The sequence below is a fragment of the Muscardinus avellanarius genome (genome assembly GCF_963383645.1).
Source record: "Muscardinus avellanarius genome assembly, chromosome: 3".
In the NCBI taxonomy this organism is placed as follows: domain Eukaryota; kingdom Metazoa; phylum Chordata; class Mammalia; order Rodentia; family Gliridae; genus Muscardinus; species Muscardinus avellanarius.
This window is the reverse complement of record NC_137788.1, coordinates 148408597-148429389: the sequence shown is the minus strand read 5'-3', so window position 1 is coordinate 148429389 and position 20793 is coordinate 148408597. Positions and strand designations below refer to the sequence as shown.

Below are 20793 nucleotides of genomic sequence, written 5' to 3'. Positions count from 1 at the left end.
CCCAGACCTATTTTATACTTTTTTATATTTGGAAACAGGGTCTCTTAAGCCAGCGCGCTGGCTTCGAACCTGGGCGATCCTCCTGTCTCTGCCTCCCAAGCACGGGGATTACAAGCCTGCGCCACCACGCCTGGCGCTATTTTTAATTTTTTGTGTGTGTGGTAGTGGGGCTTGAACCCAGGAATATCCTACCTCCAAGCTATTCCCCAAGCCCTATTTTATTTTTATCTTGAAACAGGGTTTCACTAGGTTGATGAGAGTCTCACCACTTGCTGAGGCTGTCCTCGAACCTCTGATCCTCCTGTCTCAGTCTCCCGAGTCTGAGACAGGAGATCCCTGAAACTCGAATCCCTGGTAGGTTTTGTTTCAGGCCCTCCACTCACTAGACATAAAATCTTATTTATAAGCTGCCCTTCGCGGTTGTCTGTCGAGCATGGGTCTGATGAGCATAGATGGCGGGACTCTAATGGCGAGGGGAAGGAGCTGCAGGTTAAACCCACTGAGTCCCCATGGTGCAGCCCCGTGCACCTTCTCAGTCCACAAACCCTTTAGAAAACCTGATGAGAGCCACAAGTCCTAATCCCAGAAAACTGCACGTATGTGCGAGTGGGATTTCAAGGGGTTCCTCAACCCTAGAATCTCATAGACACCCACAGACCCCAAGGTAAAAATCCTTGTCTTAGGGGTTTGTAGACAGCCTTGAAGGGACACAACCCCAGGAGAGAGGCGACAAGTCACCAGAGGTTAAGTTTTAAGAAAGCTGCTCCTAACGGATCAAAGGGGGGGTGCAGGCTGGCACATGCCGATAAGCCTAGTACTTGGGAGGCTGAGACAAGAGGGTTGTAGGTTCAAGGCCAACCTCAGCAAGTTAGTGAGACCCTGTTTCGAGATAAAAACTATAAAGCCAGGTGTGGTGGTGCACACCTACTACTTGGGAGGCTGAGGACAGTTTCAACAAATGAGACTCATCAACCCAACAGACCCTGTTTCAAAATATAAAATAGTAGCTGGGCATGGTGCCATGTTTGTAATCCCAGTATTTGAGAGGCTGAAACTGGAGGATCACGGTTCGCAGACAGCCTCAGCTACTTATTGAGGCCCTCCGTAACTTAGTGAGACCCTGTTTCAAAATAAAGAATAAAAGCCAGGCGTAGTGGTGCACGCTTGTAATCCCCGCGCTTGGGAGGCGGAGACAGGAGGATCCCGCAGGTTCGAAGCCAGCCGCGCTGGCTTAAGAGACCCTGTTGCCAAATAAAAAAGTATAAAAATAAGTACTGGGAGTGTAGCCCGGAGGTAGAAGGGCTTCCAGGAACCCCAGCACCACCAAAAAAAAAAAAAAAAAAAAGAATGCATCTGTATTCAATCCACAATACCAAAAACAAAACAAAACAAAAACCAAAACAAAGGTGGATGCAGCTGAGAGTATAAAGAATTTTCTGAGGTCTAGTCTTTGATGCAGAAGTAATTTCAGGTAAGTCTCTTGTCCTGGATGCTATTTTAAGGAGCTGCCCCACACACACTTTTGTTTTTTTTCAGTACTGGGGATGGAACCCAGGGGCATCCTACCTCTGACCTACACCCCCAGCCCTATTTTCTATTCTTTATTTTTGAAACAGGGTCTCACTGAGTTGCAAAGGCCCTCACTAAGTAGCCGAGGCTGTCCGTGAATCATGATCCTTCTGTCTCAGCCTCCCAAATGCAGGGATTACAAGTGTGTGCCACCACACCCAACTCCGCGCACATTTTTATTTTATTTTATTTTATTTTATCTTATTACTATTATTTTCATTATTATTTTTGGTCATGGGATTGAACCCAGGGACATTCTGCAATCTCTAAACTATGCCCCCAGCCCTTTTTATTTTTTATTTTGAAACGGTCTCACTAAGTTGCTGGGCATCTCGCTAAGTTGCTGAGGCTGGCCTTGAACCTGCCATCCTTCGGTCTCAGCCTCTACGTACTGGGTCCAGCAGATGTGATGCCTTTTGATTTCCTTTCCTCACTGAGTTCAGAAAGTCCTGTGTTTGCTAGAGTCCCTTTGATTTTAGAAAGGAGCTCCTGAGGCGTCTCTGGACCTGCCGTCAGCCTCAGGAGGGTGTGATACCCCAGACATTTTTGGAGATTGTTTTGCCTGCTTATTTTGTCTCCATTGTTGGCGACCAGAGTTCTCAAGGATGACTGTTTTTAGCAGAGGCTACTTGAAACCCTTCCAGGAGAAGTGGTTGCCATAGCTACCTGGGCTCAGCGAGCTGCCATTTTCCCTTTTTTGTTAGCTTGTGGTTTTCCTAAGTCTTAAGGCAACAGCTCATATTCTGCTGTTCTTCTGAGTGGCAAAGCAAATGCTAGTTTTTTGTTGTTGATGTTTGGTGTTACGGGTTTGGAGAAGTAAGTGTGTGTGTGTGTGTGTGTGCGCACGCGCGCGCGTGTGTGTGTGTGTTGTATATAAGGCAAAGCTACCTCAAAACATGAAATATTAGGCGAGCTTGGGAGAAATCAGATCTGCGCATATATGTTCTATACTGCAGTTTTAATTATGGTCTAGTGGTTGGATTTGGTCCACCTTTAGCCTAATTATGAACTAATGGCTATATCCAGATGCCTTCTGTAGGAGAAAAAAAATCATTGGTGCGTTCCATTTCACACTGCTGGAAACCCCCAGGGCCAGGACCCCAGGCACGCAGGCTGAGTGTCAGCCAGACTCCAGTGCTGGGGCCTCGGTGGAGCAGAGGCGAAGTTCAGCCTCCTCTGAGGAAAGCGAGGTGGGCAGCAGGTGCTGAGTGCAGCCACTCCTGGCCACGCCAGCAGTCCATCTGGGATCGCGTCCGAGGCTGTAAACACGCACTGCGCACGCCTGGTGCCCCAGGTGCCGATGGAGTCTGCAGCGAGCTCTGAGATGGCCCGCTGACAGACGCCGCGGCGCCCTGGGCCTGTCCCTGCCGTTCTGACTAGTCCCCCTTTCCCATTCTCAGAAGGAGGCTGTTCTCAGCATTTTAGCATTTTCCAGTTTGCTTATCTTGGAAATGCTCATGAGATTAAAGAAAGATATAGCACCCTACCCAGTCTGTGAGCACTGAGGCCTTGCGTGTGTGGTTTGTTTGTTTATTTGATATAAGAGATTGAACCCAGTGGCATTCTACCTCCAAGCTATACCCTCAGCCCTTTTTATTTTTTTAAATTTTGAAACAGGGTCCTGCTAAGTTGCTGAGGCTGGCCTTGGACCTGGGATTCTTCTGTCTCAGCTTCCCAAGTACTAGCATTATAGGCTGCACCACAGCTCCTGGCTGCGCCTGTGTGTCTGTGACTGGGGCTATGATGGCGTCAGCCTGGGTGTGGGTGGCGAACCCTGCGGGACATCCAGAGGACGTGCCTCTTAGCCTCCTCACACCTGCACTCTGCCCCCAGGCCACGATGAATGCCATGCTGGAGACCCCCGAGCTCCCGGCTGTGTTTGACGGCGTGAAGCTGGCCGCAGTGGCTGCCGTGCTCTACGTGATCGTCCGCTGCTTGAACCTGAAGAGCCCCACGGCGCCGCCCGACCTCTACTTCCAGGACTCCGGGCTCTCCCGCTTTCTGCTCAAGTCCTGTCCTCTTCTGACCAAAGAGTGAGTAGACCGTGCGCCCTCTGCGTGCCCAGCCGCTGATCCTTTTTGCTTTGTGTGGTGTTCAAAGAGGAACCTTTGAGGGCTGTGGATGTAGCTCTGTGGTAGAGCATTTGCTAGCACACAAGGACCCGGGCTCCGTCCTTAGCAACACACACACAGGAGCCTTCCCAGAGCACATCCATAAAGCATCAGTGGAAAATGGACCCGCTGATGTTAAATAAATAGCCACAGTCTTGATAGCAAGCAGTCTGGTGTTCACATCTAGAAGGCGGGAGAGAGAATGAGATGCTGTTGCCTAGAAACATCCCGTCCTCCAAGTGTGGTGTCATCATCCATGACAAGGACTGTGCAGAAAACAGAAGTCATTTTTAGGTAAATATGTACTCCAGCTTATTAGCAGATGCCCAGTTGCCAATTCTAAGACAGAGAAACCGTCCTTACCCAAGACAACTGATGAGCACAAAGGCACAGACCTATTAGTTGGGTATTTGCCGTCGCTGTTTGAGAAACATACCCAGCGTTAGCTAGGAGATCACATTTCAATGCACTCAAACAGAGTGACTTTGTTCCTCGTGGGTCAGGTTTCCCTGCAGAAGCCCAGATCTGATTTTTGGAGGCTGCAGGGTAGGCCCTGCTTCTGATAGAGGAAGCCATGGCTGACTGGCGATGTTCAGGTCTTCCCTCCTGGTTAACTGTGTTCCTCTGGGGCTCGGCCGCGCCTCACGCACGAAGCCTCCTGCCCTCCCATCAGTCTGAGTCCTCTCTCCCCTTCTCTCGCTGCTGCTAATTCCGCTCTGCCTCTTCCAGCTGCCCTGCCCTGCCTGCTGCACTGGGCAGGACTGCTGCTGCCCGGACAGCGGCCCCTCGTGAACAGCACCTCGTGGGCGCGCCGTTCACAGGGTTTTCAATACTCGCTGGCTAGTAGTGGAAGCTTTCCCCCTCCACCTTCTTTTGGGGGTTGGTGACCCTGGAGGGGTGATTATCTTCTAAGAGCAGGCAAACGGGCAATGGTGACATCTGAGAGTCTGGGCTCTCGCTTCGTCCCGTCGTCATCAAGCTGATTTCACAGGCCGTGGCGGAGGGCGAAGGCCTCCATGGTGATTCGGTGTGTTGGGGTGTTCGTGTGCAGTCGGTGATGCCAGGGCCGCAAGTCAGAAGGGCTGTAATGTCGGTGTTCCCTGCAGGGCTTGACTGTTACCGTGGTGATTCTGGAGCTGGCCCTGCTGACGGACTGTGTGTATGGTCGTTCCTCAGCCAGGCATCAGACTCAGGGACTGGTGTTCTTCTGTCACGAAGGGTTTATAGTCAGAAATCTGCTCTGAGCTGGGCGCGGTGGCACATGCCTGTAATCTCAGTACTTGGGAAACTGAGACAGGAGGATTGCAGGTTTGAGGACAGTCTGAACAAGTAGTGAGACTCATCAGCCTAGTGAGACCCTGCTCCAAAATAAAAATAAGCCAAGCATGGTAGCCACACTATTAATCCCAGTACTTGGGAGGCTCAGACAAGAAGATCACAGTTCTTGGACAGCCTCAGCTACTCAGCGAGGCCCTCCACAACTTATTGAGACCTTGTTTCAAAATGAAGAATGAAAGCCGGGCATGGTGGCGCATGCTTGTAATCCCCGTGCTTGGGAGGCTGAGACAGGAGGATCGCGCAGGTTCGAAGCCAGCCTCAGCTACTTAGTGAGGCTCTCAGCAACTTAGTGAGACCCTGTTTCCAAATAAAATATAAAATAGGTCTGGGAGTCTAGCCCAGAGGTAGAAAGCCTCTGGGTTCCACCTCCCTCCAGTACCACACACACACAAAAAAAAAAAAAAGAATGAAAAATAGGGCCGAGGGGTGTAGCTCAGAGGTAGAATATCCCTGGGTTTCATCCCCAGTACCTCAAAAAATAAATAAGTACATTAAAATATATAAAAATAAAATAAGACTGGGTAGTGTAACTTGGAGGTAGAATGTCCCTGGATCCAATTCCCGGTAGCACGCACACGCGCACACACACACTCTATGAAGAGTGTGCATAAACTGGACATGGACATGGTGCTACATACCTATAATCTCAGTAGCTAGGAAACTGAAATAGAAGGATCATAGGTTCGAGGTCAGCCTCAGCAATTTAGCAAAACCCTATTTCAAAAATAAAAATACAAAAAGGGCCAAGGGTGTAGGTTGGAGGTAGAACACCCCTGAGTTCAATCTCCAGTACCAAAATAAAAGGATGTGTGTGTGTGTGTGTGTGTGTGTGTGTGCGTGCAGTGCCATTTGTTTTGGAAAGTGCCCAGCATTATTATTATTTTTTTGTGTGTGTGGTACTGGGGGTGGAACCCAGGGGCTTTCTACCTCTGGGCTATGCTCCCAGACCAATTTTATATTTGGAAACAGGGTCTCACTAAGTTGCTGAGAGCCTCACTAAGTAGCTGAGGCTGGTTTCGAACCTGCACGATCCTCCTGTCTCAGCCTCCCAAGTGCGGGGATTATAAGCATGTGCCACCACGCCTGGCTTGTGCCCAGCATTTTTTATATTTGTATTCTGAATGTTTCTTCAGTACTTAATGTAGATAATTCACTAGTGTGCACATTTGCACTTACTTTCCGATTTGGTGGGACTGCTAGAGCCAGATCCTCACTCCTCTCGGTTTTAGTGAGCTTTTTAAAAGCAAGGCACTTCAAACCCTGCAAGTTTCTGTGCAGATGAGTGTGAATCTGCACCCAGCATTGCTTCCTGATAATTAGAGGGAGGAAGCCAGGGAGAAATTGCCATTGCTCAGCTCCAGAGCAACATCACGTAAAGTTTGATTTTGTACTAATTGTTCAGAGTGTAAATAAAGCTGATTATGGCAGTGTTTTTTTCTTTTTTTTTTTTAAACTCCATTTTCACATTTTCCTTTTTAAAAGTAACTCAGAAACTCAGAGCCCCACATGGGTCTGCCTTTGTTTTTCCTGCCTGAGCCTCCCGGCAGACCTGGGCTGGAGTCTGCGGTGCGCCTCGCTGGCTCCCTCACAGCTTGGAAGGGTGGTCTTGCTGTCTCCTTGGAGCCCAGGCTGTGTGTAGAGAGGAAGAGGCAACCTGAGCCAGGGCATCAGCACAGAGCCCTGGGTTGTCGGCCAATCGCCAGGCTCACTCTAGAAGCCCGGATTTGGAGGGTGGAGGTGGCCGAGGGTAAGGGCAGAACTGATGTTTGTTTAGGATTTAGCTAAGGTTTGGAGGTGGGTGTGGAAAGACAAGCCCCCAGAAAGTATTTGCTTCAAGGCCTAGCCCTCTGTTGATAGGACCAGCCCTCTTCCAGCATGTTGGAACATTGTTTAAGCAGCTAACTTGCCAAGGCACACGCCCTCTGGCCTTAACAGGGCCCATGGATGATTAGAGGGCAAAAGGATTCCTTTTTCTCCACTTTTTTTTTTTTTTTTTTTTTGTACTGAGGACTAAAACCAGGAATGTTCTACAATCTCTGAGCTACACCCCAGCCCTTTTCATTTATTTATTTTTTTGGAAACAGGGTCTCACTAAGTTGCTGAGGCTGGCTTTGAACCTGCAATTCTCCTGTCTCAGCCTCCCAAGTACTGGATGACAGGCGTGAGCCACCACACTCAGCCCTTTCCCCCACTTTTAACCAAGACCTCATTTCTGACTTCGATTCTAATTTTAGGACTAGCTGTATCCTGTGTTCATGAAGCCTATCAGCGAAACGTTGCTACCTGACTCTTGTTCATATTACTGTATTTGAACTGCACCGAGTACCCTCCCATAGAAGTCGTGTCATTTAATCCTCGACCACCTGGTGGTCAGATTCCTTTCTCATGTCATTTTAAGTAAGGATAAGGAAACTGGGGGAGGCAGAGAGGGAAAACGAACCCAAACTGGAGTGTGCCTGGAGTTGGGCCCCTTTTTGCCCCTGGGGAAGTGGACAGAGAGTCTTCGCAGGCTGTGGGTGAGCAAGCTGAAACCCAGAGCAGGAAGAGGCCAGCCCTCAAGGACAGCCGACAGCAGGTCAGGCCCCCGCTGGCCTTGATTCTGGCAGGACTCTGGCTATTTCCATCGCCCTGGTGGAGGCCGCTGTCCTCGGATGGGCTTTCTCTGTGTCATATTTCCGTAACAGCCTCTCATGTGTTTGAAGCTGAGGGCAGGAAGTGTCTGGTATGGGTAAAAGTGCTTCTCCTGGCTTTGAAGATTTTTGCCTAGTAGGAAGCCTGCATGCAGCCTCCACAAGCACTTGCCCGGGCTGGAAAGTTCAGTTAACTGATGCAGAGTGAGCTGTTGTAGCCCCGACTGCCAGCAGCTAGTGAGTAAGACTTGTGTGCAGTACACACACACACACACACACACACACACACACACACACATATCCTCTTGCTGTTGTGGGTCAGGAAGAGGTTGATGGAAGGTGAACCTTCAAAGCAGGCTATGAAAGTTGGGATTTTCTTTTCTCCCTCTCTGAATTAAAATCAATTTTAAAATCTGTTTTAAGATAATTGACACCAAATACAACATAAATGAATCTTTGAGGTCTGGAGGAAACCTTTTGCTTCGTGGGATAATGCACCCTTTGTTCACTTAGCAACAGACCAATATTTACCCAGTGATTCATTTTTATGTTCTCAAGAACTGTTTGCTTTTGTGAAACAGGCAGGCCAAAGCTCAGTTATGAACTGTGAGAAAAATCTAGAGAGTGATACAAGTCTCCATTTTTTTTTTCTAGATTAAAAAATTTAATGCGTACTTGTTTTTTAAAATAGAAAATCAAACACATAAAATCATCCGTAATTCTCCCACCCAGCGATAATGTACCATTGCTTATTTTGATAATCACCTCTGTGGGCTCTTTTGCACATACACGCCCTTCATAAAATCAGGAAGGTATAATTTGCTTTTGTTGTTGTTGTTTTGGGTATTGGAGGATGAACCCGGGGCTTTGAGCATGCTAAGCAAGTGCTCTACCAGTGAGTTACATACACCGCAGCCCAGGATGACATATATTTTTGGTGACCTGTCTTCACACTTGATATGCCATGAATGTTCACCTGGAAAGTTGCCTATTGCCAACATTTTTTTTAATACCTTCAGAATTCTGTCATTCAAGCCAGGCATGGTGGAGCACACTACTTAGTGAGGCCCTCTACAACTTAGTGAGATCCTGTTTCAAAATAATGAAAAAAAAAAATAGGGTTGGGGGTAGGGTGGGAGGTAGAGTGCACTTGGATTCAATCCCTAGAACCGAAGGTGGGGGGGAGAGTTCTGTCATTTGTTTAAATTTCTTCATGGCTTTTGACCACAGTGGTGTAGAGAATTTGGACTAGGATGCAAACCTAGGGCTTCTACCTCCAAATTAGCCAGGGAACCCTGGATAAGGTGCAGCCCCTCTGGTCCTCAGTTTCCTTGTATGTAAATGGAAATAGGCAAACCCTTGGACACCAGCAGCCCCTATTTCTCCAAGCAGCAGAGAAATCCTCTTGAAGGCGCCCTGATGACAGGGCAAAGGAAGAAGCTGGAGTGAAGACTTGCTGTGCTCTGTCCTCTCCCATCTCTGCCCATCCCTGCGCTCTAGGACAGGCTGGGACTGTCTTTCTTGGGATGTGTGTGTGTGTGTGTGTGTGTGTGTGTGTGTGTGTGTGTTCCTGGGGATCAAACCCAGGGGCATTCTACCTTTGAGCCACACACTAGCCCTATTTTATTTTTTATTTTGAAACAGGTCTCACTATGTTGAAAAGGGCCTTACTGAGTTGCCAAAGCTGACCACATACCTGAGACCCTTCTGTCTCAGCCTCCCCAGTCCTGGGATTACAGTTGTACACTAGCATGCCCGGCTCCATTGGGCTTTTGTTTTTTTTTTTTTTTTTTTGAACAATCATTTACAAACAGTAAAATGCACAAATCTTAAGCATACAGCTCAGGACCTTTTGCCTGTGTTTTTAGCTGGTAACTGCCACTCCCTTGGGCTTTTATGAATCCTGCCCAGTCGCCTTCCTGCCACCTGAGTTGGCCTTCTCAGGCAGGGCAGCACCAGGAAGCACACTGCAGTGTGTCTTCCATCCACCTGTCTGCCTCATCAGTCTTGTGTAACATCTCTTGTTGCCCAGGAAGGGCCTACCCCCTGGGCTGTTGTCCTCTGGGCACTTCCAATCCCCTCTCTCCACCAAAATATCCCTTATCCTGTAAGAAAAATGGAAGCAGCGTTGGTTTTGAGAAGCTTTCCCGGACTCCCTCCACTACCCTTCAGCCAGCACGAGCCCCTCCTGCATCTTTCTATCATGTATGTCCCCCCCAGCTGTGACTTCTGTGTCCATATCATCTGATTTTGTGAGAATTTCCCCATCACTGGAACATGTGTACCCGGATTCAAAGCCACACACTTAGTGAAACAGAACATAATTCCTGGCAGTTCCCGATCTTCAGTACAATGTTGTTCTGTCTCTTGTTTTTCTATACATAGGTGTAGGTGAGAGATGTTTTGATTTTGACCAGTGCTAAGCGTGCCAGGCAGGAGAAACTTCTCTGTCTCCAGCTTGTTCATTTGTGCCCCAGGGAATCAAATGTACCTTTAGCTTGGACAGAGCTTTGTTTTTCTGGAAAGGCTCTCCCCTGACTCTGGAAGGAACTGGATTTTGTTTTATTTATTTACTTAAAGATCTTAAATTAGTCAGGGCAGCCCCAGGTACACAGGCAATGGCAGCCTCCGCCCTTCCCAGTGGGCCTCGCTGATTTTCTGTCACCAAGTCCAGGTTAGAAAGTGACGACAGGTAGCAGGTGTCTGTCTCTGGAATATGCTATTAAAATTTATATTATCCCCCATGGGAAGCCAGGCTGCTGCTTTTACACTCATTAGCAGTCCTGTCGGTACAGGTCGTGTTGCAGCTGAAGATGAAGGCATTTAGGAGGAGTGTGATGTAATGCTCGCTCACCGACCGGCCTAAAGCAGAGCGGCGGTGTCTTTGTGGGATACGAGAGACACCCAGGAGCCCCTGTGGGGTCCAGCCAGTGGAAGCAGTCTGATCAGAACCACGGCCACCTGTTGAGCTCCCTCCTTCCCAGAGATAAAAGTGAAATCCTTTTCTTCATCCAGTGGCCGCCTGTGTTACTCAGAACTGGATGCCTGCGACTCGACTGTGAGGATCTGCCATTCCAACACCAAGCCCTCCTGTGCCCCGGGCCCTCAGAAGGTGCTTCACCTGGTCACAAGGGCCTGGCAGAAACCCATGGTCCTTCCGGAAATGGCGGCAGTGTTGTATTCTTTGGGTTAGCGGTTCCTCTCCTCACTCAGAACAAGATCCAAACGGGGACCCTGGCAGGGCTGTTCTCGACCTCAGGCCACATCTGTAGTGGCAACCCGCAGCCGTCTGGTTGTTCTGCTACGTGAACATTTGAGAATCGGTGGTAATGGGGGGGGTGGTGTTAAAAATCATTTAAAAAACATTTTCCTATTGTGGGAATTTCCCAGAAGCACTTTGAAAATTGGTTTCCACACAACTATGCTTCCTAGTTATTTCTGATCTGATAGAGCAAGTTTACTTTTGATTATTCTCTTAAACAACAGCAACTTTCTCCCTATTGCTAGCGTGTAGTCTTACTTCCTAACGATAAATATCCTTTTCTCTGGTGTCTGCCCAAATAAAAGGCTGCTTCTATGTACATGCATACTATATTTGTCATAGAAGTGCAAGATAAGCCAGATTGTCCTAATGTGCAAGAAAGCGCTAGATAATTATGAAAACGCACTGATTCGAGTCTCTCTGACAGTGCAGTCCATAGAGTTCCTTTCCAGTCGAAAGCGCACAGGACTCCACATAGAAACGCCCACTCTCCGGCCATCTTCCTTCCTGCCTCCTTTTATAGGCCATTTATTTGCAGTGGCAGAGCCAAAGCAGAGCCAGTACGAGGTTCCTTTGACAGGGACAACTGATGTTTTCTTAATGCAAAATACTGCATTAGGTAAATGCAGCTTGGCAAGTCCCAGCCGGAGGGCCGCCCCAGGCCCCGCCTAGGTATAATTCTGGAGCCTGCACGGCTTATTTATGGTGAGTTAGAGCTGAAAAGAATTTCATTATCTCGGACCTAAATTCCTCTCCATCCCTCTTGCTCACAGACATTCCAGATCAGATTTAGATTCTTCCCTCCTCGGCTGAACACTAAAGCTTTGTCCTCTTTGCAGGATAAACTCCTAATTGCCAAGAGTCTTAATTCCATTGACCCGATTTTATCCATTCAAAGAGCTGTACATAAATTTCCTTAGATGCTCGTGGTGACCTGTGAACAGTCTTTAGGGCTCCAGTGCTTTTAGCCCTCAGACCCAAGTTACCTGGAAACTTACGTTGTGTAAGCTGTGGCTTACATTTAGTTTAAGACATACATTTACATCATGTCTTGAAAAATGACTCAGACATCCTTATGGGGACTGGACATTGATCGGTAACCTCAGCTGGGGTTATATTTTCGGGTGACCTCATGTTAAAATTGCTCACATAATTTTAAGTAATTGTGATTACAGTTATACCGTCAAGGCATAAAAGCTGTCTTACTGACCCTGGGATGCCATCCTCTGTCACTGGGCTAAGCATCCCCATCACTGACCATTTCTTAGGACCTGGGCCTTTCCGTGCTCATCCTGAGCGGTCCCCACACAAACCAGAATGGGTCGGTCACGTCTCATTCGCTGCCGCCTTTCAGCATGGGGCGAGCTTTCCTAGGAGGGCATTGTGCTTGGAGGTGATATTTACTTTGCCAGTGGCTTTCATTTCACGCTTGGATGTTGGTCTGCCTGCCTGGTTTCTGCCCCAGCAGGTCCCTTATTCAAGGGGCCAGCATGACAGGAAGGAAAGTACCACCATCTTTGAGGCGTCTTCTATTGAATCAAAATACCTGCTAAAAAATTCATCAGCTCTCGCTTACTCAGATCCAGATCATAGCTTCTCGTTAGAGACTTTGTGCCTTCTTTCAGGAATTAACTGACGCCTGAAATATCGAAAAAGATTCTGAATTCCAAATATCCAAGACTCCTGTGCTATAAGTCAGATGGAAGAAGGTTCATTTCTTGTATGCCACGCACTCAGAAGAATCAAGTCCAGTTTCCCAAAATTCATGCCCCTCTTCCTGCCTGCCCTGTCAGAGGCCAGAGTTTACTCTCCAGGGCTCAACCCTGTCTTCAGAAATACAAAAGAGGAGCACACAACAACAGATCCCATCAGCCGGTGTCGAACGCAGCAGATGTGGAGGGCAAGTGGGTCTCTGCGCCTGCGCTGGGTCCTGTCGCTGAGTCAGCCTTCTATTTCAGTCTTTCCCAGACGAGGCGTCCAGGTCCATGTTGGTCCACTAATCGTCCTTAACTTTTAAATCTACTTAAAATACTTTACCTAAGCCCGATTTAATTTCTAGGTCTTGTCTGGAATCACTTGTATGGTTTTTCTCAATAGGTAGTTGCCTGAGAATCATTTCAGTATCGAGGAGACGCTGCTTTCTGGATGGTCTGAAAATTCTAAGAATAGCCAGCTTTTATCAGCCTCTCATGTTTTATTGATCCCGTGAATTCAGTGGGTACCAATTTTGATCTCAAGCTGCTCTTTTTCTCTGCCTGCCTGCCTCTCAGCATGTCTCCCCCGACTGTGATAGAGAGTACACTTTATACGATGAAATAGTATATACTTTATTGGTCAAGTATACGTAAGACAATAAGCCAAACGACTATTCTAGAGGGTAAGTTAGTCTGACTCCTAAACTCCCGGTGACAGCGTGCTCACCCAGCGCCGGGCATGCAGAGCTCACTGCGAGAGTCCTGTGTCCTCCCCAAAGCAGCAGCGAATGAAGTGACTGGCTTGAAGACGCCCTGGCTGGGGCTGGGGCTGCAGCTCGGTGGTAGAGTGCTTGCCTAATACACACAAGGCCCTGGCTTCCTTGCCCAGCACTGCAAGGGGGCAGGGGGAGTATCTTTCCTGCAGAGATGTTCCCTGGCTTTAGGATCAGAATGGTAACGGTATAATGGTCACTCAAGGAAAGCTTTTTCCGGGGTTCCTAAGAAAATAAGCCCCTCCTTGAAACTAGGAAGTTGTTACTCACACTGAATGCTGCATTTCTCCTTTATACATGATCGGATAAGGTTGCGGCCACCTCAGTGATGGACTGTGGCCAGGCTGGGGAGTGTCCTCCACCGCGGTGGCATGCTCTGCAGGGCTCTTGGTCAGCCTGAGCTGGCTGCCTGCGGCCCTGGAAGTGAGTCAGCCACTGGGACAGTTTGTGAACCACCCCGAATCTCCACCCAGTGTCAGCTTCTAATCACAGGGTGAGGGCTCCGGGTCAGCGTGGGCAGGTGACACTTGGGGCTCAGGTAGCCATTAAGCAGTCTATAATCTGAAGTGTTTGGGGAGCCTCAGCTGGAGGCGAGGGCCTGACCCAGCCGTCTGTGTTTGCCCAGGAAGCGAGAGCTTCAGGGGAAGCAGCAGGTGCTGTGCTTTTCCGTTTTCCCACTGGGCGTTAATGCCTTTACCACAGCCAACCTGACTTCCCTGACAGGTAGCACCAAGTTCTCCTGGCAAGACCCTGAACCGGTGATCCAGCCAGATCACATAGGTTTAAAATGTGACTCCACGTTAATACGAAATAAGAAACCCCACGTACATACAAACATACGTACGTATATACACACTCTATGTATGTATTTTGTAATTTAAAACTTACCAAGCCACAACAGTATAGGCTTTTCCTTCCTTGTTATTTGAATCAAGGAAGATTCTCTCTGTGGGCAAATATGTATTTTTGTAGTTATTTAATAATAGTGATCTGCTCTTACAGTCTGCTCTCCTCTGCACCCCACACTCACCTCTTCCTGTATACACTCACCATACCTTTCCCCCATTCCCACCTTCTCTGGCCGTCAGAATCCTTTCTCTCCACCTCCAAGGCCTTCCTAAGTCCTGGCTCCTAGCATCCTCTAGCATTCTCCATCTCTGTCTTGTTGGCTCTTCCCTGACCTCAGGGTTGTAAACAACAGCTTCCCCGTGTATCTTCATTCACCCCCGGCTGTGTCCTAAGAGGCTGGAGACCAGACACTGTCTTAAAAGGGCCTGTTCCCCACTCTGCACGGACTCAGTAACCATGGATGCTGGTGGATTGCTTTGGTGGGAACATGTGATCAGGTGTCAGAAGGAATACTTCAGATAAGGGGTAAAGGAGATCAGAGGAAGTGGAAGAGAGCTCTCTGGCGCCGTGGATGCGGAGTTCTTGTGTGACCCTGGAAGATTCGTTGGCTGAGGTCAGTAGGGTCATGAGCCAGTGAAATCCGTCATTTAAACGAGCACCCTGGCAGAAAACTGGCTTTGCCTTGCTGGACCACACCTCCCATCTCTCCACTGTGGGCCTTTCAACCAGCTGCCAGGCAGGGGAGTGAGGGGCCTCGCCGCCACCAGCACCCTCCCCGTGGTGATCCCGCTCCCAGCCCCACCAGTCTTCATCCCACTAGTCTGACTGTCTCTCTGCAGTTCCCACGGATGAACTTAGTGTCCGTGGCACAGCCGTGGGCCTGCACCCAGCCCGCCCTTTGCTCACTGCTAATGAGCATCTGGCCCAGCAACTTGTCTGGTCTCCACAACTGCTTCGTGGCCAGCTCCTGTACAGGTCCTCACACCAGGATCTGATGACAGGGTGTCTGATTACACCCCAGAGACCCAGGTGTGTGGGAGGAAGAGCAGGATGGTCACTTGGGGTCTCAAGTTTTCAGAAACAAGTAGCTGGGACTTGCTCCCAGTGTGGGTAGGAGAGGGAAGGATGGGACTGGCTCAGTGGCCTTGGAGTCGTGGTGGAAATGGGATGGCCTGAGCCCTGGGGGAAAGGGTGGAGACGCAGGTAATGCCAAGGTTCCAGAGCAGTTGAGAAATAGCGTCATTGGCATAAATAGGTCACCCTGGGAAAGCTGCCATTTTAGGGAAAGTTGTTTTGTTTGGGCCTTGACTGCAGGAACTACAGGTGGGCAGAAACGGATGTGGCCTTAGAACATAGGCAAAAAAGACAGGTTCCAGACCAGCTGCGGGTAGGGGACTTTGAAGGGAGGGGGCAGGGCCGAGAGACCCCAAGGACGGGTGGCTGAGGCTGGTGTGGTCAGGGGGGAAGGAAGAGCAGCAGATGAGCTGGGGGGGGGGGCAGTAGGGAGGCCAGAGAGGCGCCAGAGACCTTGCGGGTCCTGGAGCCAAGAGGAGACGCTGTGACCACAGGAAGTCAGGAAGGGCCAGGTCCGGCCAGAATCAGGGATGTTGGAGGGTGTTTTCAGTAGCGAGGGGAGCTAGTGAGTACACAAAGAGCTGGAAAAGGAAGGAATGAAAATAGAACCAGGAGAAGAAAGCCAGGTTGAACGAGGGTTCCCCCAAGACTGAGGTGGTCAGTGGAGGGGAGAAGCTGGAGGGGGGAAGTCTGGGAGCTGCTGTCCTGAGACACACCTGGACTCAGCTGCCAGCGCTGCCCCCTGCTGGTCAGGTGACTTCACAACGTGGAGTCGCCCCTCATTTGTGAAATAGTAGATTTCCTATATTCAGTGTGAGGAGAAAAAATGGGAGCATATGCAATGACTAAGCATAGGTGCTTTTATTGTAGTGTGTGTGTGTGTGTGTGTGTGTGTGTGTGTGTGTGTGCATGAATGTGTGCATTTTACTGGGGACTCAACCCGGGAACATTCTACCTTCAGGTTACACCCCAGCCTTTTATTTTTTTTTAAACAGGGTCTTGCTAGATTGTTGAGAGTCTCTGTATGTTGCCGAGGCTGTCCTCGAACAGCCTCCTAACTCAGCCTCCCAAATACTGGGATTATAGGCGTAGGCCACTAAACCTTGCTCTTGCAGCTATTTTTATATTAATACTCTTAGTTAGATCAGTTGTGCAAATGACAAAGGACATAATGTATGTAAATTCATGGAAATAAATTTGAAGGTCAACAAGACCTCAGTGGATGGATGTGCCTCGATCATTTCCACGTGGGGAAATATGTGTAATAAGTACCAGACCGGGGTTAGCCTTGGTGACAATGACCCCTTAAAAAGGAAAGTCTTGTTTGGTAGTCAGAGGAAAGCCTAGAAGCATTACCAATATGATATCACATTGGACACAGTCAGGCTGGTTTGTGCCATGGTTTGTGCCATGGTTGTGCCATGGCCGCCCCGAAATCTCAGTCTTAAGACCACCAGCATTTGAATCTCACAGGCAGACATGAAGCTTTGTTCGCTTCAGTGACGGGAGAGCTCTCCTGGTCCAGTCCCAGGAGCGCCCCTGCTGAGGGAGGTGTCACCTGCCCACGTGATTCTGTGGCCCCCCACCGAGGCAGGAGGAGGGGCGGCAGCCGGCACACAGACAGCTAAGGCTGCTCCGGAGGTGGCACCACATCGTCCTCTTTCCCTTGCCCTTGCTCTGGGAGGCTCGTGGCCATGCCTCAGTTCAGCAGAAGCGCACACTGACCCGTAGTACCCCGTACCCCGAAGCAGGGAGAGTGACGGCCGCAGGCACCAGCCGTCAGTCAGGCCTCCCTGCCTGTCTCTTCTCGCCAACCGTCACCCCTGCCCGAGCCAGGGCACCCTCAGCTCTCACGTGGCGTAACGCAACACCTCACCTAGTTAGCCCTAAGCACACACTCGATCCCTGCCCCAGACCGCACCGGCGCCTCCCGGCCTGCAGGGAGAGGGCCTGCAAGGAGAGGCGAGCCACAGCCCTGGCGCCTTCTCCCCCACACATGTGGAACTGGAGCTGCGTCGGATTCCTCCACACTTCCTGGCTCTGCATGTCTTCTCCTGCCTGTGTCTGAGACAGGTGTCCTTCACCTGGAAAACCCTCATCCCTTCACACCGCCTCCGTCTGTGAGAAGCCAGGGAGTCTCTTGAGGAAGCCTTCTGGGCCTCCTCTTCTACACTTAGAGGGCTGGTTCTGTTCTTTGTTGTCTTGTAGCACCTAATGCTTCCATTATGGAATTCTTTTTTTCTTTTCTTTTTGGTACTAGAGATTGAACCCAAAGGCATTCTATCTCCAAGTTATACCCCCAGCTCGATTTTATTTCTATTTTGGAAACAGGGTCTCACTAAGTTGCAGAGGACCACGCTAAGTTGCTGAGGTTGGCCACGAACCTGTGATCCTCCTGATTCAGCCTCCCAAGTACTGGGATTACAAGAGTGTGCCACCACGCCTGGCTCATTATAGAATATATATATATATATTTTTTTTGGTAGGTCCAGGGATGGAACCAAGGGGCATTCAACCTCTGAGCTACAGCCCCTGCCCTATTTTTTATTCTTTATTTTGAAACCAGGTCTCACTGAGTTGCAGAAGGCCTCACTAAGAAGCTGAGGCTGTAGGTGAACCGCAGTCCTCCAGTCTTAGCCTTCCAAATGCTGGAATTACAAGCGTGCACCACCACGCCCGGCTGTGAATTTATATTTCTTTATTAAAATTATTTACTAGTCTACATCCTGTGATAAAATGTGAAATAACTTACTATTAACAGCAAGTTAACAAAATGACAAGTTCTTTGATCTCACGGGTACCCACTGTCCATTGGTTAGAGTTCAGTGATTCCCAGATATTTTCGTTAATCTTCAAAACAATTCTAAAAAAACAAGTGCTATTATTCCTTGACCCACCTCTACCCTCCATGGTTTATCGAGTGAGTAAACACAACCCAACAAGGTGAATTATCAAAGTCACAGAGCTGTCAGAAGGAGCTATGCCCTGGTCTCTGACCACACAGTCCACCTCTCTTTTTAGCGTGTATCCTCGCAGCCCAGCACGGTGTTCAGCGTGGAAAGTGCTCAGTAAAATAATAGAGCAGTAAAAATGCCAAGTCTACGACCATGAATTTAACCCAAAGAAATAGACAAAAGAGCTTAAAGGCCTAATAAAAAAGGGCAGGTTGAACATATGTTCAGCTTCACTCCTGAGTATCCACTAAAATGATAATAAAAGTTTAAAAAGGGACAATGTGTGTGTCTGTATGTAAGTGTATATGTGTGTGTGGTACTAGGGATTAAACTTAAGAATATCCTATCTCTGAATTACGCGCCTCCAACCCATTTTAATTTATTTTTATTTTTATTTTTTTGTGGTACTGGGGTTCCTGAGAGCCCTTCTACCTCCGGGCTGCACTCCCAGACCCATTTTTTATATTTTTATTTGGAAACAGGGTCTCTTAAGCCAGCGCGGCTGGCTTCGAACCTGCGTGATCCTCCTGTCTCTGCCTCCCAAGCATGCGGGGATTCAAGCGTGCACCACCACTCCCGGCCTCCAACCCATTTTATTTTTTGCTTTTGAAAAAGGGTTTCAATAGGTTACCAAGAGTCTCACTGTGTTGCTGAGGCTGTCCATGAACCTGAGATCCTCCTGACTCAGCCTCCCAGGTTTGGGGATTATAGGTATGTGCCACCACACCTAGGAAAAAAGACAAATTCTTAAGAATATAGAGAATCAGAGAGAAGTTGGGAGCAGATGAGTGGGAATCAGATCTAGAAGAGCAGCTCAGCTGAATCCCAGGCTGCAGAGGACGGGGTGGGGGTCCCACAAGAACCGGCACTGGAGGCCCAGGTACCTCGAAGCATGGGGTATGAAATGTGAAAAGATGAGGTCTGTTAGAAAGTTCCCTGGTCTCCCTCTCACACAGCCAGACGCCTCCCTGCGCGGTGGCCAGCCGCTGGAGGGTGAGGGTGAGGCCCCGGGCCACAGAGTCTGCATTCAGTGGATCCCTGGTACATCCAGGTTCCCCACGGAGATGGGAAGAGTCCCTCCAGAGGAGGCACTCTTGGGGAGGGACCCCAAAGAGAAAAGTTCCAGGAACACTGATTTCGGGGGATTCTCTAACTGAATAGCTGAAACTCCCAAGTTGACATCCTGCCTAGGCAGATAGCACCTCCTCTCTTGCAAAAAGAGCAGATGGACAGTTGAAAAAAGCCTTGAACATGACAGAGTCTGTCTAGGCAGGCAGACAGAGGAAGAAAGGAAGTAAAGGAGATATAATGAAATGAGCCGGAGTAAACTCAGAAAATCTGCAGTGCATCTACTGAGAGACAGGAGGACATTTAGGTAACAGGGACGAGCTTTTGGGGCAGAAACAAAGAAGGTTCGTAGAGGGCTTGGAAGGTGAAACCGAGGATCTCATCCAGAAAATAGAATAAAAAGACAAAGAGCAAGTGGGAAATGGGAGAGAAAATTAGAGGAACCGCCAAATAATCTCCGTTCCAGAAAGAGGCTGGAGAGAATGGAGGGGAGGAAGGAAATTATCAGCGCGTATCCCAGGGCTGCCCATAACTGTGGGGTGCGACAGTCCGGGTTGGGCACGAGGGCGACGGCAGCCACGGACCTTTGTCTTTCCTGTGTAAGGAGAGATGGGCTTGGCTTTCGCAGAGCTTTCTAGAACATGCTCGTCTCTATGGTTTCCTGGCGCACACTCGCCGTGCACAGGAGTGGTCTGGGGCCCGCACTGCCCTGGCTCTGCACCGGGGCCGACTTGTTGACTGGGGAAATGTTTTCCCGTGTTCAGTGCCACAGGAGAGGGCTGCTGCTCCAGCAGGCTGCCCACAGCCACCCACTGTGGCTCCCTTCAGCTTTCCGGAGCTGTGTTCCTCTAGTTGAAAGGCCCAGGGCCGCCGCTTCATTTTCTTCCCTTGGCATTTCTGCTCAGGGCTCACCTCGCTGCAGAAAGAGTGGCCGTGCTTCCCACTCGTTTTCTCCTCTTGGGTAGGGTTTATGACCCTGTTCTATCCTTCAGTGCTGCCCCGGCTGCCCAAAGCCTTTTCTATTCATCCTTTCGGCTTTTTCTCATGGAAGATCACCTGGAGCTTTCCAAATGAGGAGAGGAAGAGCTTCCTCCATTACTGCCTTGGCTGTTAGCATCCCACAGTCTATTTGTTTCTTTCTTTCTTTTTTTTTTTTTTTTGGTGGTACCAGGGATGGAATCCAAGGGCATTCTACCTCAGAGCTACACCCCAGCCCTATTTTTTAGTCTTTTTGGTTTCTGAAGCAGGGTCTCACTGAGTTGCAAAGGGCCTCACTAAGTAGCTGAGGCTGTCCTCGAACCATGATCCTCCCGTCTCCGCCTCCCTAATGCCGGGATTACAAGCATGTGCCACCATGCCCGGCCATAAACAGTCTGTTTGCCCAGTCTCCCGCACGCAGGCTTCACTAATTTACAATGCTGCAGTGGCTGGTTCTGTACTGCACCACGGTGCACACATACCTTCCTGTATC

General features: G+C 49.3%; 1 protein-coding gene across 1 annotated transcript in view; it reads left to right on the top strand.

The window, feature by feature from the left end:
• Positions 1–3408: 3408 nt before the first annotated feature.
• The window catches only part of ABHD2 (abhydrolase domain containing 2, acylglycerol lipase), a gene marked incomplete at both ends in the record, with an annotated part of 78537 nt that continues 61152 nt past the window's right edge, over positions 3409–20793 (top strand). The window contains one exon of the mRNA XM_080691693.1: positions 3409–3602. Within this exon, the coding sequence (XP_080547819.1) occupies positions 3409–3602 (194 nt within the window). The remainder of the gene's footprint in view (positions 3603–20793) is intronic.